Below are 22,688 nucleotides of genomic sequence, written 5' to 3' on the forward strand. Positions count from 1 at the left end.
TCGGCTCCGGTGACTCGTACCGAGGAGGGCGGCCCGGGGGTGGTGCTGGCGGCGGGCGGGGGCTGGCGGCCGCTCCGCCTCCCCTCATGGCGGCGGGGATGGCGGCGGCGGCGGCGGCGGCGAAGGAGGGGGAGGAGGACGAGGCGGAGCTGAGCCTGCTGGAGTGCCGGGTGTGCTTCGAGCGGTACGGCCCCGGCGGGCAGCGGCGGCCGCGGAACCTGCCCTGCGGCCACGTCCTCTGCCGGGGCTGCCTGGGGGCCCTGGGCGGCCCCGAGGGCCGGCGGCTGGAGTGTCCCTTCTGCCGGCGGGCCTGCGGCCCGGCCGAGACCAGCGACTGCCTGCCGCTGCTGCAGCTGCTGGAGGTGCTGGGCCCCGCCGGCGGCAGCCTTCCCGCGGCCTTGGGGAGGGGCGGAGGGGCGGCCGGGCCGGCCCCCGCCGGCCTGGGGCTCCGGCTGTCCCTGGGGGGTTGGGGGTCGCTGGTCAACCCCACCGGGGTGGCGGCCTGCCGCAGGTCGGGGCGGCTGGTGGTGGCACATGACGGCAAGAAGAGGATCCACGTCTTCGGGCCCAGCGGATCCTGCCTGCAGCGGTTTGGGGAGCGGGGGGACGCAGGCAACGATATCAAGTACCCGCTTGACGTGACGGTCACCTCAGATGGGCACGTGGTGGTCACCGATGGCGGGGACCGCTCCGTGAAGGCCTTTGATTTTGAGGGGAGGGGGGTCCTGGCCATCCAGGAAGGTTTCTGTTTGCCATGGGGCTTGGATGCCACCCCCGAGAGTGAAGTCATCCTGACCGACTCGGAGGCAGGGGCTCTCTACCGCTTGGCAGCCGACTTCCAGAAGGGGAAATTAAAGAAGTGTCAGATGATCCGGTCGCAGCTCGTCAGCCCGAGGGGGGTTGCAGTCTCCCAGACCTCGGGTGCCATCGTGGTAATCGAGCACCTGAAAGCTCAAGGACCGAGCAATGGCAGCACCCGAGTGAAGATATTCAGTGCAGAGATGGATCTCGTCGGCCAGATGGATAGCTTTGGGCTCAACCTCATTTTCCCCTCCAAAATATATACTATGGCTGTGGCCTTTGACAAAGAGGGTCGCGTTGTAGTCACGGATGTCTGTAGCCAGGCTGTAATATGCTTAGGGAAACCTGAGGAGTTTCCCATCTTTAACCCTCTAATTAGCCATGGGCTTTCTTATCCCGTAGGACTGGCTTACATGGCAAACAATTCTCTTGCTGTCTTAGACAGTGGCGATCATTCAGTAAAAATATATAGCTCCACCTGAATGCGTTCAGATACTTACTGCTGGGTTCACGCTGCTTTTTTTTGCCATAAAGCAGGCAAAGCTCTGGTGTTTGCAGGCATGTAGGGAGGAGGCATTTTCTGGGTTGTACTTTTAAGTGAATTGCCCTCTTTGACCAATATGCTGTGCTTTTTGCAAAGCTTACCTCAAATCTCTCGCCTGTCTGCAGGAAAAGACCTGGCTGTTACAGGCTCTAGTCAACAATTGACCAACCAAACAAATAATTTGGCATTTTAAAACAATTTCATTCCTTGATAACCTAATGGTTTTGGTACTTTCTGACAAATAATAACGACATTTGGAATGGAGTAATCGAAGACCAGCACCTGGGAGAGAAAGTGATGCATCATTTGTTTACCCTTCCCAGCGCATAGCTTTCATTGTTCTTCGTTAAGCATAGCTGCGCTCATCAGAATGACAGAGTGATTTGTTTCCAGGATTTCTGCACGAGAGAGGAGACTGGCTTGACAAAATGATACGAAAAATGGAAGCTTCAGTTCAAGGTCATCTGAATCCAGCTAAGATCATTGCGATGGAGCTGCCACCACTGATTAGTGAGTTATGTGAATTGGTGCTCAAAGCCTATTTTTTCCACACTGGGGAAGTGCAATTCTAGGCGCGCTCTTTCTGTACTAGTTTATTCTTACCTTTATTAGGGTTGTATTGGAGTACTTGGTCTTTCTATGCAATGCATAAGTCTGTGTCTTCATCTAGAGATAACTTGGTGTGTGGTTACCAGCATGGGCAGCTTTCCCTAAAAGCCCCTTGAAGTATTCGTGATTAGACCACGAATAATTCTGCATATAAAAAAACACAGCTACGCTTGGGAGGTTTCCACTACTACCTGCCCTGAGAAAGGGTGTTGTAAGCCTCATCTTTTTCCTAGCTTCCAAATGAGGTTTTGTTGATTGTGAATACACAGCAGGTTTACTCCAGTTTGTATTTCCTTGAAAATAGTTTCACTGTGGACATGAGTTCTGTTGCCTTATTGCACAGTGGAAATTAAGGTATATCTGAATAATTTTGAGAAGGATTTAACACTCCCACTAGAAGTCACCACTGCATTTTTAGGCATTTAACTGCTCCTAAAATGATTACTTAGGAGGTTCAGTATTAAAAGGAAGTTAGATATAAATGTAAATGCTATCTGAGATAGGCTAAACAAGTAGGTTAAATGGCATAAAACTTTTGGAGTAATTTCTTTTATTTAGTCACTGAAATCATGAATATTAACTAACAATTTGAAATTCACAGGTAAATTTTTCATCTGGCTTTTGGTCTGACTTTAGGGCATTTAATAACTGCATGTATTGCCGCACCAGTGATTTACCAAATACTTACTTTAAATTGGAGCAATTTAGTCCTCTAATTCAGGCAATGTATTAATCTGTCTTACGTTAACATTTATATAAACAAAACAAATTATTAAATGCAGCTGTTTGTAAAGGTTAATTGAACAGTGACCTGCCAATAAAGTGTGATTTGCTCACTCCTGTATTGAATAATTTAGTGAAAACTCCTTATATCTTTTAATCATGGGCTTCTCTGTTACAGTCCAATTTCTCTATTGCTGTTGCCATGTAGATGGTTTCTTTTTTTATTTGCAGATATCCTGCTGAAGTTGTCATAGGGTCGTTTTTTGCTATGGAAAAATAGATGAACATTTGGTCTTTTCCAGCCTTCTCTACTGCCAGGCCACCCAGTAAGTGCATTTGGTGGGACCAGAAATATTCCTTGGCTGTGATGGCCCTGAGCAGGAGCTTTCTTGAGGGGTCAGGAAGGAAATTTACTCAGAGAAGCAGCCTCTGGGATTATATATTCCTTTCTAGATGCCAAGGAGACATTGGTCTTTGAGGGATATAAAAACAACTAGATAACACTTCCTTTGGGGAGCTGTTGTGTTTCAAAATGCATGGAATACAGTGGATGCTGTATTCATACGTAATTAATAGTTTATTGCAATAGCACATGTGGGACCTGGACCCTTCCTCTGAACCATGGGCTGTGATATTTCATCTCCTCAAGCCTTCACGTCCACCAGGAACTTGTTTTTGCTGCTGAGCTCACGGATGGGCAAATTTCCTAGCCCCTACTACCGTGTAGGAAACTTTTCAGCAGCAAATGTTTTTAAATATTTGACTTATGCTGTTTTAAAATCTACAAAAACTCCTCGTGTTACCCATTCTGCTCCACTCTCCTTTGATATATGACTAGAAATCACTTGATGTTTGGGTTTGTAAGCAAAATAAACTTCGTGCCTTTATTCTGCCTCATTTGCTCTATGCCATCTCCTGCAATCTCTGCTCTACCTACCTACTGAAAGCAAACGTAGACTTTTTCTGTGAATGGTGTAGCTGTTTTCCTTTTGCTGTAAAGCTTGGTGCTTAGTGTTGTACAAATTGCATCAAAGAAACCATTACATTCTTTCTTAATTAATTTGACACAGGTGCCTAAATAGAGAAGCCATAAAGAACTGTATAAACCCACTAAAAAAATCTGTGTTCCTCAGTGTGTAAGGGAAAATGCAGCAGTAAACCTGAAATCTTCCTTTTGTCACAGAAGAGAATTTAAAAGGTAATGGGAGACGGAGATCTACCAGTATGCTGATAACAAACTAGAAAGCCATTGACATTTGTACTTACTCTCGCCTCTCTCTTTATGCATATATGCACATTTCCCTGGTGTCTGCTGTTGATACCCGTTGCCTTTGGGATGATACCTTAATGCCATCTGCTTTTCAAAGGCCCAGGGGACGCATGCTGCTCCTATCCATCTGTGGATCTGTTGCAGTTTAGTCACAGGCTTCAATGGAACAGAAACCTGGGTTCTGAGAGCGGGATGGCAAAGGGTAAGGGGCACCTGTCACTAGGTACGTGATGCCTTTGGGATCTGGCTGGATGTGCTGGAAATGAGGATAGCTAGATGTGTGCCTACCCTTGGAAAAGAGCGGTGGCCGTTTCATCTAGAATGTCACGTGGGACTGTGTCTAGTTGCTTCAGTTATAATTACTGTTGCATTTATTTAAAAAAATAGAACCTAAATTAAACTTTGCATAACACTCTGCACCTCATGCTTTAACAATTTGGATTAAAACCAAACAAATATAATGGACAGTATTCCCCTAATGTCATCTCTTCAGTCCCCACTACAGATTAGTATGTCTGTTGTGCACACACAAGCACTGTAATTCCTATTTGGTTTATTTTTAAGCACCAATCTCAGGTTGCTGTCGTTGTATATAAATATACTAGGGTATGTTTACGGTGTTTAGGAATAAAGGAGGCAGGGGAGTTTCAGAAATGTACATCAAAATTGTGTCCTGTAACATACATATTTTTTGTTTTGCTTGTGAACAAAATAATTTTAGATAAAGAATATAATAAGTGTTTTATATTGGTGAATAAAAATGAAGAAAGAAATACCGGGGGGGGGAAGTAATATTTACTTAATTTTGGCCATTGTGTGTTTGACCATCTGTCCATTCCCTCCAGCCACATTGCTGTGCGCATCAGTTGGATGTTTATATTTTCACAGAGCATGGAGGTAACACCACCATAGTATTTCTTTAACATGGACTGATTTCGGGTGAAAAGGGGACCTCCTGTAACATCCAGCACCCAGACCACTAAGAGTTTTATAGAGCAAGGTCCGTCAAAATGATGGCCTTGAATACAGGAGACTTTCTTTCTGGAAAGGTTGACAGAGGTAAAAAAGCAGCTTTCTCCCCTGGGACTGTGTGTTATGGTGCTGTTGCACCCTGTACAGTAGAAATTTGCCTTCGTTTCTTTCTCTTCAATGCTCAGTTGGTTTTTTTCCTGACTCTTCTCAGAGGCCCATCCTTGTAGTTTACAAGTCAGCTGTGAGTCACAGCTTGCCTCCACAGGAGTGTAATATAACTAAGCAAAAATATACAGATTTTGCAAAATCTGAACCTCACACTTCATCAAACAGCCAAAGTGGGCATTGACTATGCCTCCATTCCACATTACGTTTTTGACTTCATTATCTCAACTAATAATGCTAATAGTAACAAGTTTATATTTGACACTGTTACATGAGCATACAGGCTAGAGTGCTTCCTTAGTATAACCTGTCTGGTTCTTCTGGACACCCTCAAAGCTATCTAACACCAGAGAGGTTCTCAGTGAGCGGATGATGCATTGCACTTACGCCTTTTTCTCACCACTGCTTTCCAAGAGATTTACAGATATTGTTGAACTTGGCGCTCCACCCTCTCTTTAAGGCAAACATGATATAAATGTCATGGCCCTGCAGCTGCAGACAGGAGAGCTGAGAATCAAGGGAAGCCTTTGGCAGACTTGAGACTTCAGACTTCCCATTACAAGGTTGGTGCCTTAATAACGCAGGGAGAGCCTGCAATTAATTATCCTCTTGTCTGGGAGTTGCCTTCCTGATTTTGGAAGAAGTTTTGGCATTTTACTGATGATCTTCTTGTTACTAATTCCTTTGGTGTTTCCTACAAATGATGGAAATTAATACTTTTCTAAACCACAATGTATTCCCAGATAATTGCTTCCAGCGTGCTCCATAGAGGTGTGTGGTTTCAGAGTTTTGAAATGCTCTGTAATGAGGTGTACTGCTGTGAAGCCCCATTCCAGTGATCCAGTTACTTATTTGATGTTGAAGATAGAAAGGAGGAGAAGAGATTGACTCTGAAAAGGAGAAAAAATTAATGAAAGGTGTCCATGGTTTAAGCAGAGGGCGAACTCCACCAAGTCAGAGCACGGAGCACACCCATCGTTCCAGTAAAGGGGATGCATTCTTACGAGGTGAAACATTTCAGCCTGGAAAATGGACAAGATGATAAGGGCTGTTGCCTCTTGATTAGTATTGACCTCTGGCGGAGGAATAACTGACATTTGAACAGATTTCCCAGCCACAATTAGGCGTTTTTCAGATGGTAATCCTTAGGAGAGCTATCTGTTACTCTGTATTTGTAGCAAAAATCTGTGGGAATTGAAGATTTGGAGCAAACTAAGCATTTTAGGGAGGTATGCTCCCTATAATTGAATAAATACATATATAGTATTTTTCTAAAGATCCCTCTTAATATAGGCAATTTTTGTTCCTTGATCACAGGTGAACACTATATGGGCAGTGAGTTGAGGTGAGAACAAATTCTGCTTTCATGGAATATATTGCTTTTTATCAGGAAAATATTGCTAGTCAGAAGATTCTGTAAACCATTTAAAATACTCTAAATACAGTTACATGCTTCATAATGAATAAAAAGGTAGGCAGTTTTAAGCAGTATATAGGATTAGGAGAGATAAAAATATAGCTGGGAAAAGCAAGGAATTTATTTTGAGAAAACCGTGAGGTAAAAAAAAAAAAAGAAAAGAAAAAACAACAAAAAGAAAAAAATATGTCCTTTATCAAAGCTTTCTTTGAAAAGTTCTAATACAAAGAAGACGATTTTGTGAGGCGGCTTAACCCCAGCCGGCAGCTAAACACGACGCAGCCGCTCGCTCGTTTCTGCCCCCTCCTGGTGGGACGGGGGAGAGAATCGGAAGAGTAAAAGTGGTGAGAAAACTCGTGGGTTGAGGTAAGAACAGTTTAATAATTGGAAAGTAATAATAATAGTAATGGAAAATAACAAAAAGAGAGAGAAATAAAACCCAAGAAAGACAAGTGATGCTAGTGGAAACAAATGCTCACCACCAACTGACTGATGCCCTGTCAGTCCCTTGGTAGCACCCCCCTGCCAACCTTCCCCCTAGTTTATAATGCTGAGCGTTGCGTTATGTTGTCTGGAATATCCCTTGGGTCGCTTGGGATCAGCTGTCCCGGCTGTGTCTCCTCCCAACTTTTTTTGCGCCCCAGCCAACTCGCTGGCAGGGTGGTGTGAAGAGCCGAAAAGGCCTTGACTCTGTGTAAGCACTGCTCAGTGATAACTAAAACATCCCTGTGTTATCAACACTGTTTTCAGCACAAATCCAAAACATAGCCCCGTGCTAGCTACTATGAAAGAAAGAAAATTAACTTTACTAAGAAAATTAACTTTATCCCAGCCAAAACCAGCACATCTTGAAAGGACTATCAGACCTACGTAATTACAGGAGGTAACTCATTTACTGGTTTTTGTTCCAAATATAAATAGATAAAAGATAAAACACATAGGAAAGTATTAATGCTTGCCTAGCACGATTTCCTGAATAATATGGATAATGGAATTTAACCAGTATTAACCAGTGTTTAGTAACTACTGACCTGTATTGAAAATAAGAAACAAAGAACAATTAAGTCTTTTACTATCACAGACTAAGGAGCTAAAATGAGAAGAAATGTAATGCTGTTAAAGATATGCTATATAAGAAATCTATCAAAAAGAGTCAGACAGTTTAAGTATTAAAAATTTATAGTCATCTTCATATAAAAAGGATGTACCTGTCTCCCTTATTTGTCATTGTCCTTAATTAGGTAGGAAATAGTGGTCCTGAGTGACTTCTGCACCAACTTCCCCTCAACTTACAGCATGATATTATGGAGCCAGAAATATTTCAAATAAATACGTGTACTTTCTATTCGTATTATTCCTTAAACTGACTTGTTTGAGTTGAGACTTGCTCTGTCATAAATAGTTTATCTGTGCAGTCATGAGTACTGCAAATGGAATTGTCCACATAAATGAATGCTGCAGGACTGGGCTTGAAGTCAGGTAGATTCAGGCTAATGCAGGGGTTTGCCCTGGAGAAGTCTTTGCAGCGGACTTTATTATGACTATTTCTGGGAATGCTGCTTTGTGGGTTTTTTTGCGTGCTGAAAGCCCTGCCCTTGTTTAGAATATATTGTAACTAATTATGACTTTCTTTCAACATCAGAAATCTTTTGTGATACAAATTTAATGTAAGGGTTTAGCTTTTCTTATTTATTTCCTTGTGACATACTGAACCCTTGCCTGGTTCCTAAGAGTCCGTCAGACTAAGCGGATCGGTCCCACACCTCCCTTTTGGGACGTGCGGTTGCTCAGTAACCAGGAATCTGGGGCAGGACTCACTCTGGACTGGCATCAGTGGAGACCTTATACCTCAACTGCTCTTGCAGAGCCTGAAGAGGAGGTTACTGGTATTAGGCAACAGTTTAGGAAAGTTACCGTGTTTTCATTGTGGTAGAGACTCACTGTAGGGTCTAGGTCCCAAAAAGACTATGCGAAAGGACTTTTAAGGTTGCAGAGTAGTTAGCCACTTTTTGTTTCATTTCAGATGGAGGAATGCCAGCTTTTGAAGACCAGGTGAAAACTGCACTTTTTTTTCCCCTAGTATGGCAAAGTGCAATTGAAGTTGCCCTGGGCCCAGGATTAGATCTACGGGTCTATTTGTCATTCATTTTGTGATGCTCATAAAGCTGTTCAGTATTTGGATGGTGTTAGCATTAAAATGCAGCTGATATTATTATTCTCATTTTTCCACTGTGTCAGTGTTACAGAGAAAAAAACCACCCACTTCGAAAAAGTGTAGCTTGAAGGCAGAAGAACATCTTCTCTCTCTTGCGTCTCTCTCACCAGAGAAATAAAAGCCAGGCAACTGAATTATTTTCAAACACCTGTATCGAGTGATGGACTTTCACCCTCTCGCTTGTGTTGAACTTGAATCTCTGAAGTCTTTTTTTCTTGACAATAAGCCTAAATTTTTGATTTCTGAAATTCAACCATGTCGTTCCAATTTGTGCCTCCCGCACAGCCCTCACCCATCCTTCCCAGTTTGTTGTAGTCCCTTGAAGTGTCTTCCAGAACTGTATTTCTCATTAGCCATTGTTCAGTCACACTGTGTGGTGTGTATGTGTGTTCACTCCACTTTCGTTTCAGAAGGAGGATTAATTCCCCCAGAGGTTCTGTCCATGTTTTGGTTTTGCTGGCGTTTCTTTTTTAAAACAGCCTTTCATCTTTACGGTCACATTAAAGGGAGGAAACCTCAGATCACAATATGAATGGTGGGAAAGGACTTCAGTTGTTTAGGGAATGCGTTTTGGGAGACAGGCCTGCAAGCTTTATTACAGGAGAGAAAAGGGTGAAGGACTGTATAATTTAACCTGTCTGTGGACTAACAGTTCCAGGAACCCTTTTTGTGGATGACTTCTGTAACTGGTCTGAGTTTCCCTGTCAAATGCTGGGGTACAGAAACTACAAGAAGTTTGGAAGCCAGCATAGGCTGTCTGTCCTCTAATTTTTTTACCTGTAAAAAGGAAGCCTTTTTGTCATGAATCAAAGAGGATGAAATGTGAAGTGACATGACAATAAAGGACGCCCGGTGCTTGCACTATTTTACGGTCTTCAATCTAAAAATGAGAGTATGATCTGTTGCTGATAATTTTGTTGTTGTTGTTGATTATAAGATGACTACATGTTTTCTTCAGGCTGTAAAGAACTAGGAGGGGGAGTGATTGGGTGCTTTGTTTTCCAAATAAAAGATGCCGAGTCTTGTTATGCACTTTAATTAGCACCTTCAGCACTCGTTTCCACCTTATACAGGAAGGGACGAAACTTCTTGAACTTAATGTCGATCTTCCTGTTGACTTCAACAGACAGCAGAAAGGATCCAAGATCTGTGCTGAGCTGACTTCTGTACGTTTTAACAAGCGCAATTCCACCACCTCTCTCAAGGCTTTGCCTCACTCAGCTTCCTTACCCGCTGACCTGATGCTTACTATTCTCCTTTCTAATCCACTTCAAGCAATAACTTACTTTCTTCTCCACACTTCAGAAAGACGTTTGGCCAGAGCACATATTTGCAGGCATCACTTAAAAGTGATTGCGTAAGGAGAAATTTTGGCTTGGCCAGCATGGTTACTAGCTCAGCTTGCTCAGTAAGCAAGCTTGGTGGATGCACTCCTCCCTCCCCACCCTCCTCCTCCCAGGGGCAGAGCCCATGTTCCAAGTCTCAGGCAGGGTAGCCAGCAAAGCTCAGCGTCTCTCGGAAAGCAGAAAATAAACCAACAAGGGGCCTGTGACTGGGTGCAAAAGGGTTAATGGGAATGCGGCACTTCTGTTCCAGAGGCTGCTGCCACTAATCAGGCTGTTTATATTTACAGCTTTCCCATTCATCCTCACCAAGCAAAAAGTAAAAAAACAGGGCCTGAGCATTACTGTGTGTTAGACAGACTGCATGTATCTGATTGCTACTGAAGAGACTTGGAGGCGGCAGACTCACTTTTTCTACCTCTGGTAAGACACACACCTGCACTTAACAAGTGGATAATAATTAGCGGTGCTGTGGACAGTGTTGGTGAGCCGGCTTCCTGCTCACAAGTGCCCTTAGCCTCATAATCACAAGAGAACTGCGGGGATGTGCTGGAGTGACGCTCACATACCAGACATTCCTTATCATAGAGATGAAGAGGGGTGAGAGCTTTCCGGGTAGGGGGAATAATGGAAGGGTTGTCCTTTCCTTCAGTTTGCTGGGACCCACCTACTGATTTAAATTGTAAATAACGTTACAAAGCAGCTGTGACAGTTTGCTGTCGCTTAGGAGAAGGACCTGATTTCTACTAATACATAGCAAAAAAGGGAAAGAAAAGGAAAAATTATAAATCTCTACTAACTTAACATCAATCCCTTTTCATAACTTAATAGTTGTATTAACGACAGGCAGGTGATGTCAGTTCCTTTGGGACCCTGCAATCTTTTTTAACAGTACAAAACTTTCCTTTTTTTCCCCTTTCCACTATCATAAACTACTATCACCACCATGATGTTCAAAGACTGTATAGTGGCATGTGTCTGGTAGGGTCAGCAGGACAGGTTCCCTGCTATCATGGCATCTAATACAATCAAGCTCAATCTTAAAATTAGCTAGGTTTAGTCCTCTGGTCTTCTGTGTAAGAGGCCATTCATTCCTCTGGGGGTGGAAGTCAACTCATTGCCAGCCTGAGTGTGTTCCAACACAGAATCACAGAATCACAGAAGGGCTGAGGTTGGCAGTGACATCTGGAGGTCACCTGGTCCACCACCCCTGCTCAAGCAGGGCCACCTAGAGCCCTTTGCCCAGGACCATGTCCAGACAGCTTTTGAGCATCTACAAGGACGGAGGCTCCAGCACCTCTCTGGGCAACCTGTGCCAGCGCTTGGTCACTCTCACAGTGAAAAAGTGTTTCCTGATGTTCAGAGGGAATCTCCTATGTTTCAAGTTTGTGTCTGTTGCCTCTGGTCCTGTCACCGGGCACCACTGAAAAGAGCCTGACTCTGTCTTCTTACACCCTCCCTTCAGGTATTTATACACATTGATAAGATCCCCTCCTTGAGCCTTCTCTCCTCCAGGCTGAACAGCCCCAGCTCTCTCAGCCTTCCTCACAGTAGAGAACCTCCAGTCCCTTAATCACCTTCCCGGGCATGCACTGGTCTCAATCCAGTAAATCCATGTCTTTCTTCTCCTGGGGAGCCCAGATCTGGACACAGTTATCCCAGATGTGGCCTCACCAGTACTAAGTAGAGGGGAAGGCTCATCTCCCTCCATCTGCTGGCAGCTCTCCTCCCAGCGCAGCCCAGAATAAAACGGCTGCATGAAAGGCAGTTTACACCCATTTGTTCTTGTGCTAGTGTTTCCCTTGAACTTGAGTAGCACCACACTTTTAACTTGCCTGAAAGGAAGCATAAACAGTCATATCCCCTCTCAGTCTTCATTTTGCTAGACTAAACAAACTGAACTTTTCCAGTCTGCTCTTGTTTTATAATATTCACCACTCCCCAGTCTTCCCAGTAATCCTTTTGTGTGTCTGTACCAGTTTGAACTCCTCTTCCCTACATGCTGTGCTGAGTTTTCCAGGTGGAGTCTCAGCAATGCTTTCTACAATGTCATCCCTTCCTCCTCTTTCGCTGTTGGAAACAACTCAAGTGCTAACAGCCCCAACTACATATGCTTTCGTCATGATATCACTTGGCTGTGAATCCAGGCTGAATGCCCACAGCCTTGCTCTCCCCAGTATAAAAAAGTTAAAGAAGGTATTTGAGTCAGGGGTGGAGTGTTTCTGGAGGTGAAAAAGGGATGGCATACAGATAATTAACATCAATAGCAACAAAAATGTAAATAAATCCATCAGTGTATCATTTCTTTCCCTGACAGCTAAGGAATGTGAGCTACACAGCATGCGACTAGCTCTGGGAAGACAGAACTCTTGTCCCTAAATAAGGGTTCTTCACCCAGTGTGCAAAAACACCATCAACACACTGAGTAGAGATATTTGGTTTTATTCCAGTTTTGCAGAATCGTGTTCTGGGCATTTAACAACAGCCAGCACACCACACATTTCTGACAGTCCCTGATTCATAGTGATAAGATACAGCTGATTGGTGAGCTACAGTTTCTTTACCATCCCTCATCACACATACACATTCAAGTTAATGTTTTAAGCATCTTGGGAGATCCCCTTAATTTGCGTGCTCATTATTTACAAGAGGGTGTGCATTTTATAGTATAATCTCCTAGGGCTCCTCTTGGACACACTCTTATCTAGACTCCATTCCAAAGACTATGCATCTTGTCATCCTGTACTTAGATCAGAAACCGGGAGCGTACTCCCTCCGTGGGCCTTGTTCGCCCTCAGTAAGCTCTCAATATGGTAATGCTTCAACAATTCCATTTCTTTGATCTAAGTTTACGTCAATTGTTTCTACATCTAGTCCAGGTGCAAAAGGCCCAATTAAGATTTAAGTTTTAATTGCAGGAGGTCAGCTAAAGTTCAATCAAAGTTCTATTACAATTTTATACAAAGCGCTTATGTAAGTTTTTAACCATATTCTTTTGACATTAGGACTATTGCCCGCATCTGAGGTTAGGCTTGCGGGGATGTTAAATTCCCTGCCAGAAACCAAATCTCTCCTGAGATGACAGAAAGGTTCACTTTGGGTTCAGTAAAAACTTCAGTCAGACGTCCAGAGTGCAGGAAGATGTATCTGGGCAATATAAAGAATTATTCTTGCTACTTTTCCCCCCACCCCTTTGCATCCCATCAGTTTCCTGGTTTATAGCTGCATTAGCCTGCTTCTAAGATAATTTATTTCTATTAATATGACTTTTCATCTGTTGGTAGCAATGACCATTACAGTTCTCACAGTAATTTGAAACTGTTTTTCCTGCTAAGTGATGGGAAATGGGGAACAGAGCTGCCTGCCCCGTCTTCTTCAGGGAGTGGAGCGAAGGGATTGTCCTCTGCAGAATGGCCATGGAGTTCAATGTAGCTAAAACTGAGCAGCTCCTCTCACAGACGGGTTAGTCTCATCCACTGGTCTGAATATTGGCCTGAAGTTTCTAAAAGATTTTTGCAACATTGCATCAGAGGCAGGGAGAAAACGATGGATCTGATCATTGAAATTGCATTTGATGTTTTTTCCCCCCACAGCAAGGAACTGTTTCAGCTTGATGGAGACGAGATACGACTGCCTCGGGGACATTCACTTTAGTTGTTCGCCTCCAACCCCAGAGTCTGATCTACTGTCAGGCACACGGCGGGGCATGGAGCAGAGCGAGGGCCCTAGCAGGGGTTAGGACCCCATCCAGGTAAAGCCAGGATGACCGGGAAGAGCTCATTCAAAACTAATGTAAATTAGGCTGTAAGAACAGATTTAGTCTATTCGCCACTGAAAGAGCCTGTAAGGCAACTCTGTTGAGAGCTGAGGTACGTTTAAACTGCATTGTTAAAAGCAATGTTCTATGCAGGAATCTAAATACACAGCTGTCAGCCACCTCATGTAGCTTTGAGCAGCATCTCTCAGGCAGGGTAATGATTAGGTGCATATATTCTGCATTTATTCCTAACTTCGGCAATTAAAACTACTTTTTTTCTTTTTGAGTGTCAGAAGAGCATCTGTCACCACAGCCCCTTTCTGGGCCCGGAGTGTTGCCATAAATATGTTGGATGTAGAAGATGATTTTCATGCCTCCAGCGCAGCTTTAGAGACACAGTCAAAACAGATCTCTGATAAGACATTGGTGGCAGCCATCCAGCCTGACTAACGTCCAGCTGGAATTTGGAGCAAAAAGGAAATGTAAAAGCAGCCTGAAAATGTAGCTGAGGGCACTGGGTAAAACCCCGCTCTCCTGTACTCTGCTGTAAATTCAACGTACCTGTCCAGTGGGGTTACTCACTACTTCTGTGAGACAGAAATTTGGTTCCCAGTCTACAGTTGTGGTCAGGCACTTGCTTCCCTAGGTGCTCTCCAGTTGCATTTTATTCAGTGAAAAATACGAGTTTCTGTGCATAACAAGACAATCCTTTGCATCCTGTCACAAATATAAAGTCGCATTTTATCCCACCCTTCCAATATGAAATATTTCTCCCTTCTAGAATGTCCAGGCCTCCTTCCTATATGCTAAATGCTATTTTAAAAAACCAAATTATTATCCATTCTTCTTTTTCATCAATATCAGTGGAAGATATATTATTTTGTTAGAACTACTATTTGTTCCTATGCTTTTTCCTAACATAAGTGTAATTTATTAGATTGTTAACCTTAAAAATACCTGTTGGTTTCATTATACAGTATTTGTTCATTTTACCTCTTTCTCTCAGACTGGATGATGATGTGGTGTTTTGGCGTTGAAAATAAAGGTTTGCTTTCTCTGTTAATTTTAATTTCAAAAAATGCTCAGTAAAAATTCAGAAACCCAAAGAAAACTTTAATTTTGGTCAATCTTTTAAAATATGTGCCTTGGGTTAAATGGGGTAGTAAAACCCTTCATTGTAAGCATCTTTTGGACTTTGGGTGCTGTAAAATCAAACACTTTGTCTTTCTTTTCACGCTTTCAACACTGAAAGAAAAACACTGCCTTGCTTCCCATGCTCTCACTGCTGCCAGCTCCTCCTCTTCTCTGACTCCCATGACATGAGATGAAGCTGAACGTGCCGGTGACAGCGTGCACCAGTCAGGCACAGCAAGATACACGCTGGGGACGCTGCTGACAAGATGGATATTCTTGGCAGGCACTGTGACATTTCTCCCTGCCCTTCACTGAAGAAAGGAGGTCAGTGGAACGCTCTGCCTTATTGGCGGGGCTTTGGGCATCAACTCTGGGTGCACAGCGTCACTGGCCTGTTTCCATGCCATGAAGTAGAGCTCAGAATATATGGGAAGACATGGGCATGCGTTCATGTCAAATCACATTATCCATGTTATGCCTTGGGAAGATGAGGAGCAGTTGGAACTTCCCACCAGACTAAAGTAGGGAGTGATTTTTTTTTTTTACACTCTGCTGAACTGTGGGTCGATGGACAAATAAATATGTGGGGATGCTGGAATGGAAGAAACAAAAATGAAACAGATGGAAAGCAAGAGACAGACAAAGATTCAATCCTGGCCCTAGTGAAGCTGCAAAATTCCTGTTGACTGCAGTGGTGTAGAACCAGAACAAAATAGAGGGTGGAGGAAAGCAGGGACAGGAAAAGGGAATCAGGGAAGGAAGGCTTCAGATGATTTTGTCCCCGTGTTCCCATCCCTGTTCCCCTCACCCACCGTCAGCCTCCACTTTCTCCGGCGCTCATCTTTTCTCATTGCTGAAGGAGGAAGCTGTCATTTCTCATCTGGTATCTCCCATCCATCCATCAGCATGTCTGGGATAGCTGGCAGCTAATTCTGATGGGTGAACAACCCGTCAGTATCCCTCGCCAGTTCCCATGGGGCATGTAGACTGATCAAGCTAACAAATGCTGACAGGTGAGAGACATTCATCCACAGTTGCTATCGGTAGCAAAGACAGATGTAAAGGGTTCTGTATGGTAGCTGCATTCGATGGGGAAACGCAATGCCAGAAGAGAAACACCTCATTGTCCTGAATTGCACTCACTTCCTGCAGTCCTTCACAGATTGCTCTTTGGGCTACCTAATGATCTCATGGGGCCCCTATAACCTAACTCCCTTCCTATTCTGCGATAATGCCAAAGCTTTAGGGGAGACCAGAAATACATTGCGCTACACACATGCTGCCTAATAGATGTTGCCAGGTCGTGGTACAGATGTTGTCAAAAGCCCTTCCTCAAGAGGACAGAAAAACTTGGTGGAACCAGCACCTCACTCTTGGCAGTTGTTTCTCAGGGCACGTTGACATGAATGAAAGAGCAAAAATCCTTTTCCCGATTATTTAACACCAGAAAAAATCAGGATTTCGCAAGAAGAGAACAGCTACAGTCTGTATTAGAACAAACTGGGTCACATCTCCCTTTTCAAATGTTTTTGCATGGATGGCTTTCTGTACCTACAAATGGTGGAATAAAATTCACAAGCCTATTCCAGACATTGGTGAAAATTTCTTCCCAAGACTCTTCCCACAGCCAGAATCATAGTCAATCTCATAAAGATTCCCTTTAGTTTCTCTTCAGCTAATATCATTGTTTTTATTTAATCTTGCAATGATGTAGTTTTTCCACTAAGAGGTGGAAAATGGAGACGGAAGGGAATATTTTCCCTTCCATCTCTTGGCTGACTTCTCCTTCCCAATAGCGTCCAAGTTTCATTAAACAACTCCCGTTTCTGCACAGCCACTTCAGACTTCACGCCTTATCATGAGCCAGCGCTTACTTTGATCTGGGTTCTTACAGTCTACAGTCTTAAGTAGGATGTCTCATTTCAACATCGTTCCTTTTCTTTACTCATTGAGCCACATGCTTATAATGCATTTCATAACGAACTTCATTCCTTATGCTGCTTCCACAGGCAAGAAATCCATGTGCGACAGCTTCTGCTAGTGACATTCTCCAGATGCCTGTCTCTATTTGGTAACATTTCTCTTTCACTGCACTAAATGCATCTCTCATTTCCTTTCAGCGTTACTGCAAGCTGTGGCCTTTCGGGGCAGTCGGGCCTTTAGAGGTGTTCCTCCCAGTCGCTTTGCAGGGCGCTCCTGGCTAGTGTGCTGGCAGCCGGGGGGGTCGGTCTTCTCAGCACCATCCGTTGTTTTCACCTCTGTTTGAAAGGTCTGCTCTTTCTGAGTGCAGCTATCTATTCATCATTCGCTGTTTAGTCCCAAGTAGACAGAATAAGCCCGTTTGGACTTTTATTTTCAATAAAGAAAATGTTACAGACAACACTATTTTGTGCCTGGGATTCCTGCCAGTTAGCTGCATTGATGGTAAGGATTGATTCTTTGGAAGATATTTTCTTGAAGCTAAGGAAAACACTTCTGGGGAGAAAACAAAGTTTTAACAGGACGCTTCAAAAATAAGGCTATCCTGAGATCATAAGCTTACTGCAGTTTTAACTGAAAACCTTTCTTGGCTTGCCCACTGGAAGCACAGCTGTCCTTGGAGCTGGTGGTCACTGGGTAATGCACTGCTGTTGGTAATGCTCTTCCCCGGTGTTGAACTTGCTGCTAGTTGATGGACACAATCCTGTCCTGTGGCATTTGGGCACTTGTGAACAGTGACCTGCCGCTGCCTGAAAAGGAGCACGGCACGAGCGCCCTCAGCCCCTTGCAGGCAGCCCTTTTCCAAGGAGGCGAAGCGCAGGCTGGGGCCGGGGCAGGGCCTGTCACTCCCTCTCCTCGAGGCGCAGCACCATTTCCAGGCCTGTTGTAACACACAGCACACAGGCTTCACCCAGCTCACCCGTGCCCATGCCAGGCCCTTATTTCCTAATTGTGCATCTTTTGCCCCCCAAAAAAGTCCCGTAGCGCCGTAACATTTCCCTCAGGGCAGTTTGTGGGCTTTTCTTTGTGGCCTTTCCTCTCCACGAGGAAACCTGGTGGCCAGTCAGACAAGCTGGTGGCTGGTATGGCTGCGCAAACCACCCCAGCAGCTCCGGGGAAAGGCCTGAGGGGAAGGAAGGGCCTGAGGGGAAGGGTCTATGGGATAGGAAAGGCCCGAGAAGGAAGGGCGTGAGGCAAAGGGTCTGAGGACACATCCTCAGGGTAGGTTTAGATGAAACATTAGGGAGTTTTTTACAATGAGGGTGGTGAGACGCTGGCACAGGTTGCCCAGAGAGGTGGTGGAGGCCCCATCCCTGGAGACATTCAAGGCCAGGCTTGATGAGGCTCTGAGCAACCTGATCTAGTTAAAGATGTCCCTGCTTACTGCAGGGGGGTTGGACTAGATGACCTTTAAAGGTCCCTTCCGACCCAACACATTCCATGATCCTACCGTCCCCTCATCGGCCTCACGGCCCGCTCCGCCGCCAGCACCACAGCCGGGCGAGAGGGACGGCCCGCCTTCCCCCGCGCCCTCTGCGCATGCGCGGGGGAGCGGCGCAGCACCCCCTTCCGGCCCTTTCCCGCCACTGCAGGGAGCGGCCCGCCGCGCATGCTCAGTCGGGGGAGCGGCCGGCCGAGGACGGGGGAGTGGTTCCCCCCCTCCCCCGTCCCCCGGTACCGAAGGCGCTCGGGTGTTTCCGTTCCTTTGCCCGCCCCCCCACTCCCCCTTCCCCGGCCGCTCGCCTGGGCGCCGTAATCCCGGCGGCGCGGCGGGAGGAGGCGGAAGATGGCGGTTGGGATCGGCGGGGAGGCGGCGGCAGGAGCAGTGGTTATGCAAACGAAGCCGTCGGCAGCCAGAGCAGGGGCGGATCGCGGCTGAGCAGGGAGGCGGCCGGCGCCGCGACACCGCCGCCCTCCCCGGCGCCCGACCCTCCTCCTCCTCCTCTTCCTCCTCCTCCTCTCCCTCGGTCGCCGCCTCTCGCCTGCCCCGGCTCCCCCCGCCCTCGCCCGGGCCCGGCATGGACGTTGGCGCTCCGCCGTGTCGCTGCGGGGCCGCCAGCCGCCGCTGCCGCTGAGCGGGGGCCGCCCGCCGCTCCCGGGAAAGGGGTGGGGGGGTGGGGGGGGGTGGAGAGAGAAAGATGTCGGACACCAAGGTGAAAGTTGCCGTCAGGGTCCGTCCGATGAACAGGAGAGGTAACCGGCGGGCGGCGCCGGGGAAAAGGGGCGGCGGGGTCCCGGGGCTGCGGGGGAATGGCGGGGGTGTTGGGGGGTGTTGTGCGGGGAGGGGGCGGCACCGGGACGCGCCTGAGGCGGTCACGGCGGCCCCCGGCTGCTCTGCCGGGCTGGCGGGAGGATAAACCCCCTCAGACCCCGCCACAGCCCGCCGCTGAGGGGGAGCCGGCGAGGGGCGAGCTGCCCCGGGGTGTGAGGAGAAGCTGGTGTGGGGGGGGAGGATTGTGGGGTGTGCTCTCGCCCTGAGTACCTCAGGCGACACGCAGTGTCTCCCCCCCGCCGTGTCGCCTTGCAGAGCTGGACCTGAATACCAAGTGCATCGTGGAGATGGAAGGGAACCAGACCGTGCTGCACCCTCCGCCTTCCAACACCAAGCAGGGAGAAAGGTAAAAAAAAAACCCAAGTCACCCCGAATAAAGACCCATCCCCCGGTTCCTCTGCCTCACCTCGCTTCGCCTGGCTTTGTCAGGGGGGCGGCCGGCTCCTGGGGGTCTTGGTGCCTCTCGGGGGCTACGGGGCGGGGGGAGGAAACGGGGCGAGGGAGGGCGAGCGCCAGCCTTTGGGCTTGCATCCCTGGGAAGGAAGGACCGGACCTTCCTCTCCTGGCTTCCCTAAGGGGAGTCGGTCGGAGGGACCCAAATTTGGGGATGTGGAGACGGGAGAGATCCCTGTTGGCCTCTCGGGTTTAAAAGCTGGTTCTTGATTGACTGCTGAAAAAATAAGCTGTTGTTTAGGTAAGGACTTAAACCGTTTGTGTGTGCTGGTCTCAGAATTTTCCCTTGCATGCAGGCTGCTAGTAACTTGATGTAACCTGTGGGGGAACAAGAAGCAGAATTTTATGCTAGTGATGGTGTTGGTTTTTTTTTTAAGTTTGTTTACTGGGTTTTAACGTGTTTGCATTTGAAAAGGCTGTCATTGCTAGGTCCTTTATTAATTCAGTGTTGTTCTGTGAAGTAGCCTATGAGAATATACTAAAATAATTTTGAAATCTGGCATTTAGTTGTGATGCCCCAGTAAAGAATACCCTTGGAAATAATCCAAAATACCAATGCACTAGACTGTAAAAATAGATCAGAACAGGAAAAGATTTCTTTCCTTTGAGGGAGTGTGGGGAAAGACAGGGAGGTGCAAGGGGAATAGTTAGGTTGTATGCTTATCTGTTCAGTTTTACCTGTTGACTGCTCAACTTAAGTTGATCTGTTAAATGTACTTAATGGCAAGGAGCGTGAAATCATTTGCATGGTTATAGAGATTTTAATCTCAACACGTTCCTATTACTCAAGGTTTTATTAAGAATATTTTTGATCGAGTTCATAGCAGTTACGAAGAAACTGTATCTTGAGAATATGCTTTTTTTCCAAAGGCAGTATGTCACGCTTTTGTAGTTTTAGTAAAGTAGTTTTAGAAAAGGTTGAGACCTTTTCTATTTTTACATGTCCAAGATGTGAAGGTGCTTCTCACATTAATCCACGTGCTGGAATATAGCTGTAATCACACCAGTTTAATTTAAATCCAACTTGCATTGTCTTCAGAACCATTGTGCTGGCCTGGGTTTTGAAAGATCTGTGCTTGCTTCCTGCCCCTTTCACAGATCTTGGCGGTATCTTCTACAAGTCGTGCTGCCTCTGTAGCTCTTAGCATCCCATCTATAAAATGGAAATGTTGTTTTTCTTTATACTATCCTATTTTAAAAAGTATGCGGTTTTCTTTCTCCTGTTTATTGCGGTGTACGTATGGCTTCCCATCACAACACTGCTATAATAAGAATAATATTAACTCTTCACAGTGTATTTGAGAGGTGTAACACATGAAATACAAATAGAGCTGCAAAGCAAGAACAGAATTAAGATTTTAAAATCGTTAATTCAGTAGACTAAAGAGCCTAAGGGCCAGATGGCTTACTAAAGAGCCTGTAACCTGTGAATTTTGCTTGTTGTGCACATCGTCCTGCAGGTATTCAGTGAGACTGTGAACTGACTCGTGTGGCTTGTGTTTATCTGGCTTTAAGACCTGTAATATATATATAAATTCTCTTACTTGGTTGGAATTGGCTTCTGGTTCTGCACCAAGAGCCTTTCGGGTGAGCTGTGATGCTGGGTGTGCGACCCCGCTGTCGACAGCTGTGTTGGCAGGTGACAGCAGTCCTCCTTGCAGCCCAATGTGAGGCTGGAATTTGGCCGGCTGTTACATGTGTAACTTCTGTGTTTGAAACGACTGCCCGATGTGTTATTAGAAATAACAGTCAGAAATACTGATCAGAAGTAACTCGCGCTTGTGCAAACATGCAGTTTGGGTACCTTCTTAGTGTCAGATGTTGTATGTAACTTGTTGAGATGCCCAAGGGACTCTTCTAGTGCCTTGTGAAGATCCTTACGTTTTCTTCAGTGCTAAACTGTTGATTTCTATTTTTTACTCAAGATAAATAGTTTAATTTCTCATGATGAAAAATGAATTCTGTTCTTCTTATGTGCATGCACCATAAAATGCCTGTATAAACTGGCTCTGAATTGCTGAGTAGTTGCTGCTTGTACTTGGATTGATGCCTTGGCAGGGTTAGAGATGTCAAATGGATTTTTTGGTTTTCTTTGTGTAGCTTGTTTTTATATAGCTCAACTGGATTTTTCTTTCAGAGCAACCATGTCATTGCAAAAATTATTTTGCTTTTTAGGGTGATTAATTGGTCTTTCTCTACTATATGCATTATTTTAATATTCTGTTTAGTCTTACCTTTCCCTTTTCACATTTTATCTTTTTATATGGAAATTTCCCTTTTCTAGCTGAATGGAAGTACAAGTTTGTACTGCGCTTTGGAATAAGTAGCCTTCTAAAGCAAATTTGGTTTCCAGGGCCACTTTTCTTAATTCAGCTGAAGCCAATAGACTATAGGGTGTGGGGAGTAGAATTCAGGACTGTGCTTTTTATTTGCCTTGTTCTCTCAGTTATAATTTTAAAGGTACTGACAGAATTCTTCTACAGTAAAATTAGGTAGCTCTTTAATAATTATAACACTGTAAAATTTGCCGCTGGAAGAATATCCAAGGTTAGGAAAATAAAATTTTACTAGCTTTGCCTATTCTGTAAGGAGTTCTTGAATTAAATCTAAGTTCAGATGCACGATGTTAATCAGTCCCTAGGTTTTATTAAGGATAGTTCTGAAGGATTTTATATGGGCAAGTAATGCCAGTTTTACAAGTGGTGAAAAAAAACTAAAATCCCAGACAGTGCTGTCATTTGTCCAACTTTCACTATTGTATTAGAGGTAAAGCAGTAAGTTATAACCATAAATTAGAACAGGGTTCTGACTGCATCTTCAAACTGCTAGACCACACAGCATCTGCACCTTAACAAACACAGCTACAAAATAGTAATTGTTCTTAAATACAAGTGTTCTGTCTTTTTATAAGCAGCAGGCCTGCTGTTCCCCACAGACACACGACTTCTGGAGTTCTAAACTAATGAAGGAGGAAAACCAGAACATAGTAGAATTGAACAATTTGAGTCTAAAAGGCACAGGGAAATCTTTATC

General features: G+C 45.2%; 2 protein-coding genes across 8 annotated transcripts in view; both read left to right on the top strand.

Annotated features, from left to right (window-relative positions):
- The first annotated feature begins 66 nt into the window (after positions 1-66).
- Positions 67-3,564, top strand: NHLRC1 (NHL repeat containing E3 ubiquitin protein ligase 1). Its single transcript, XM_074575842.1, has 2 exons — positions 67-1,855; positions 2,909-3,564. Exon 1 carries the CDS (start codon positions 87-89, stop codon positions 1,281-1,283), a length of 1,197 nt encoding a protein of 398 aa, XP_074431943.1. The 5' UTR covers positions 67-86; the 3' UTR covers positions 1,284-1,855; positions 2,909-3,564.
- Positions 3,565-18,603: 15,039 nt separating this feature from the next.
- KIF13A (kinesin family member 13A) overlaps positions 18,604-22,688 on the top strand; it is a 118,232-nt gene continuing 114,147 nt past the window's right edge. For all 7 annotated transcript variants that reach the window (XM_074575830.1, XM_074575831.1, XM_074575832.1 and 4 more), the window contains exons 1-2: positions 18,604-19,123; positions 19,458-19,548. In XM_074575830.1, coding sequence (XP_074431931.1) covers positions 19,069-19,123; positions 19,458-19,548 — 146 coding nt within the window. In that variant the 5' untranslated portion in view covers positions 18,604-19,068. The remainder of the gene's footprint in view (positions 19,124-19,457; positions 19,549-22,688) is intronic.

This window comes from Larus michahellis, chromosome 2, assembly GCF_964199755.1.
Source record: "Larus michahellis chromosome 2, bLarMic1.1, whole genome shotgun sequence".
NCBI lineage: Eukaryota > Metazoa > Chordata > Aves > Charadriiformes > Laridae > Larus > Larus michahellis.

Excerpts from the sequence above, each read along its gene's own strand:
- NHLRC1 (XM_074575842.1), top strand. The coding sequence starts at position 87 with ATGGCGGCGGGGATGGCGGCGGCGGCGGCGGCGGCGAAGGAGGGGGAG.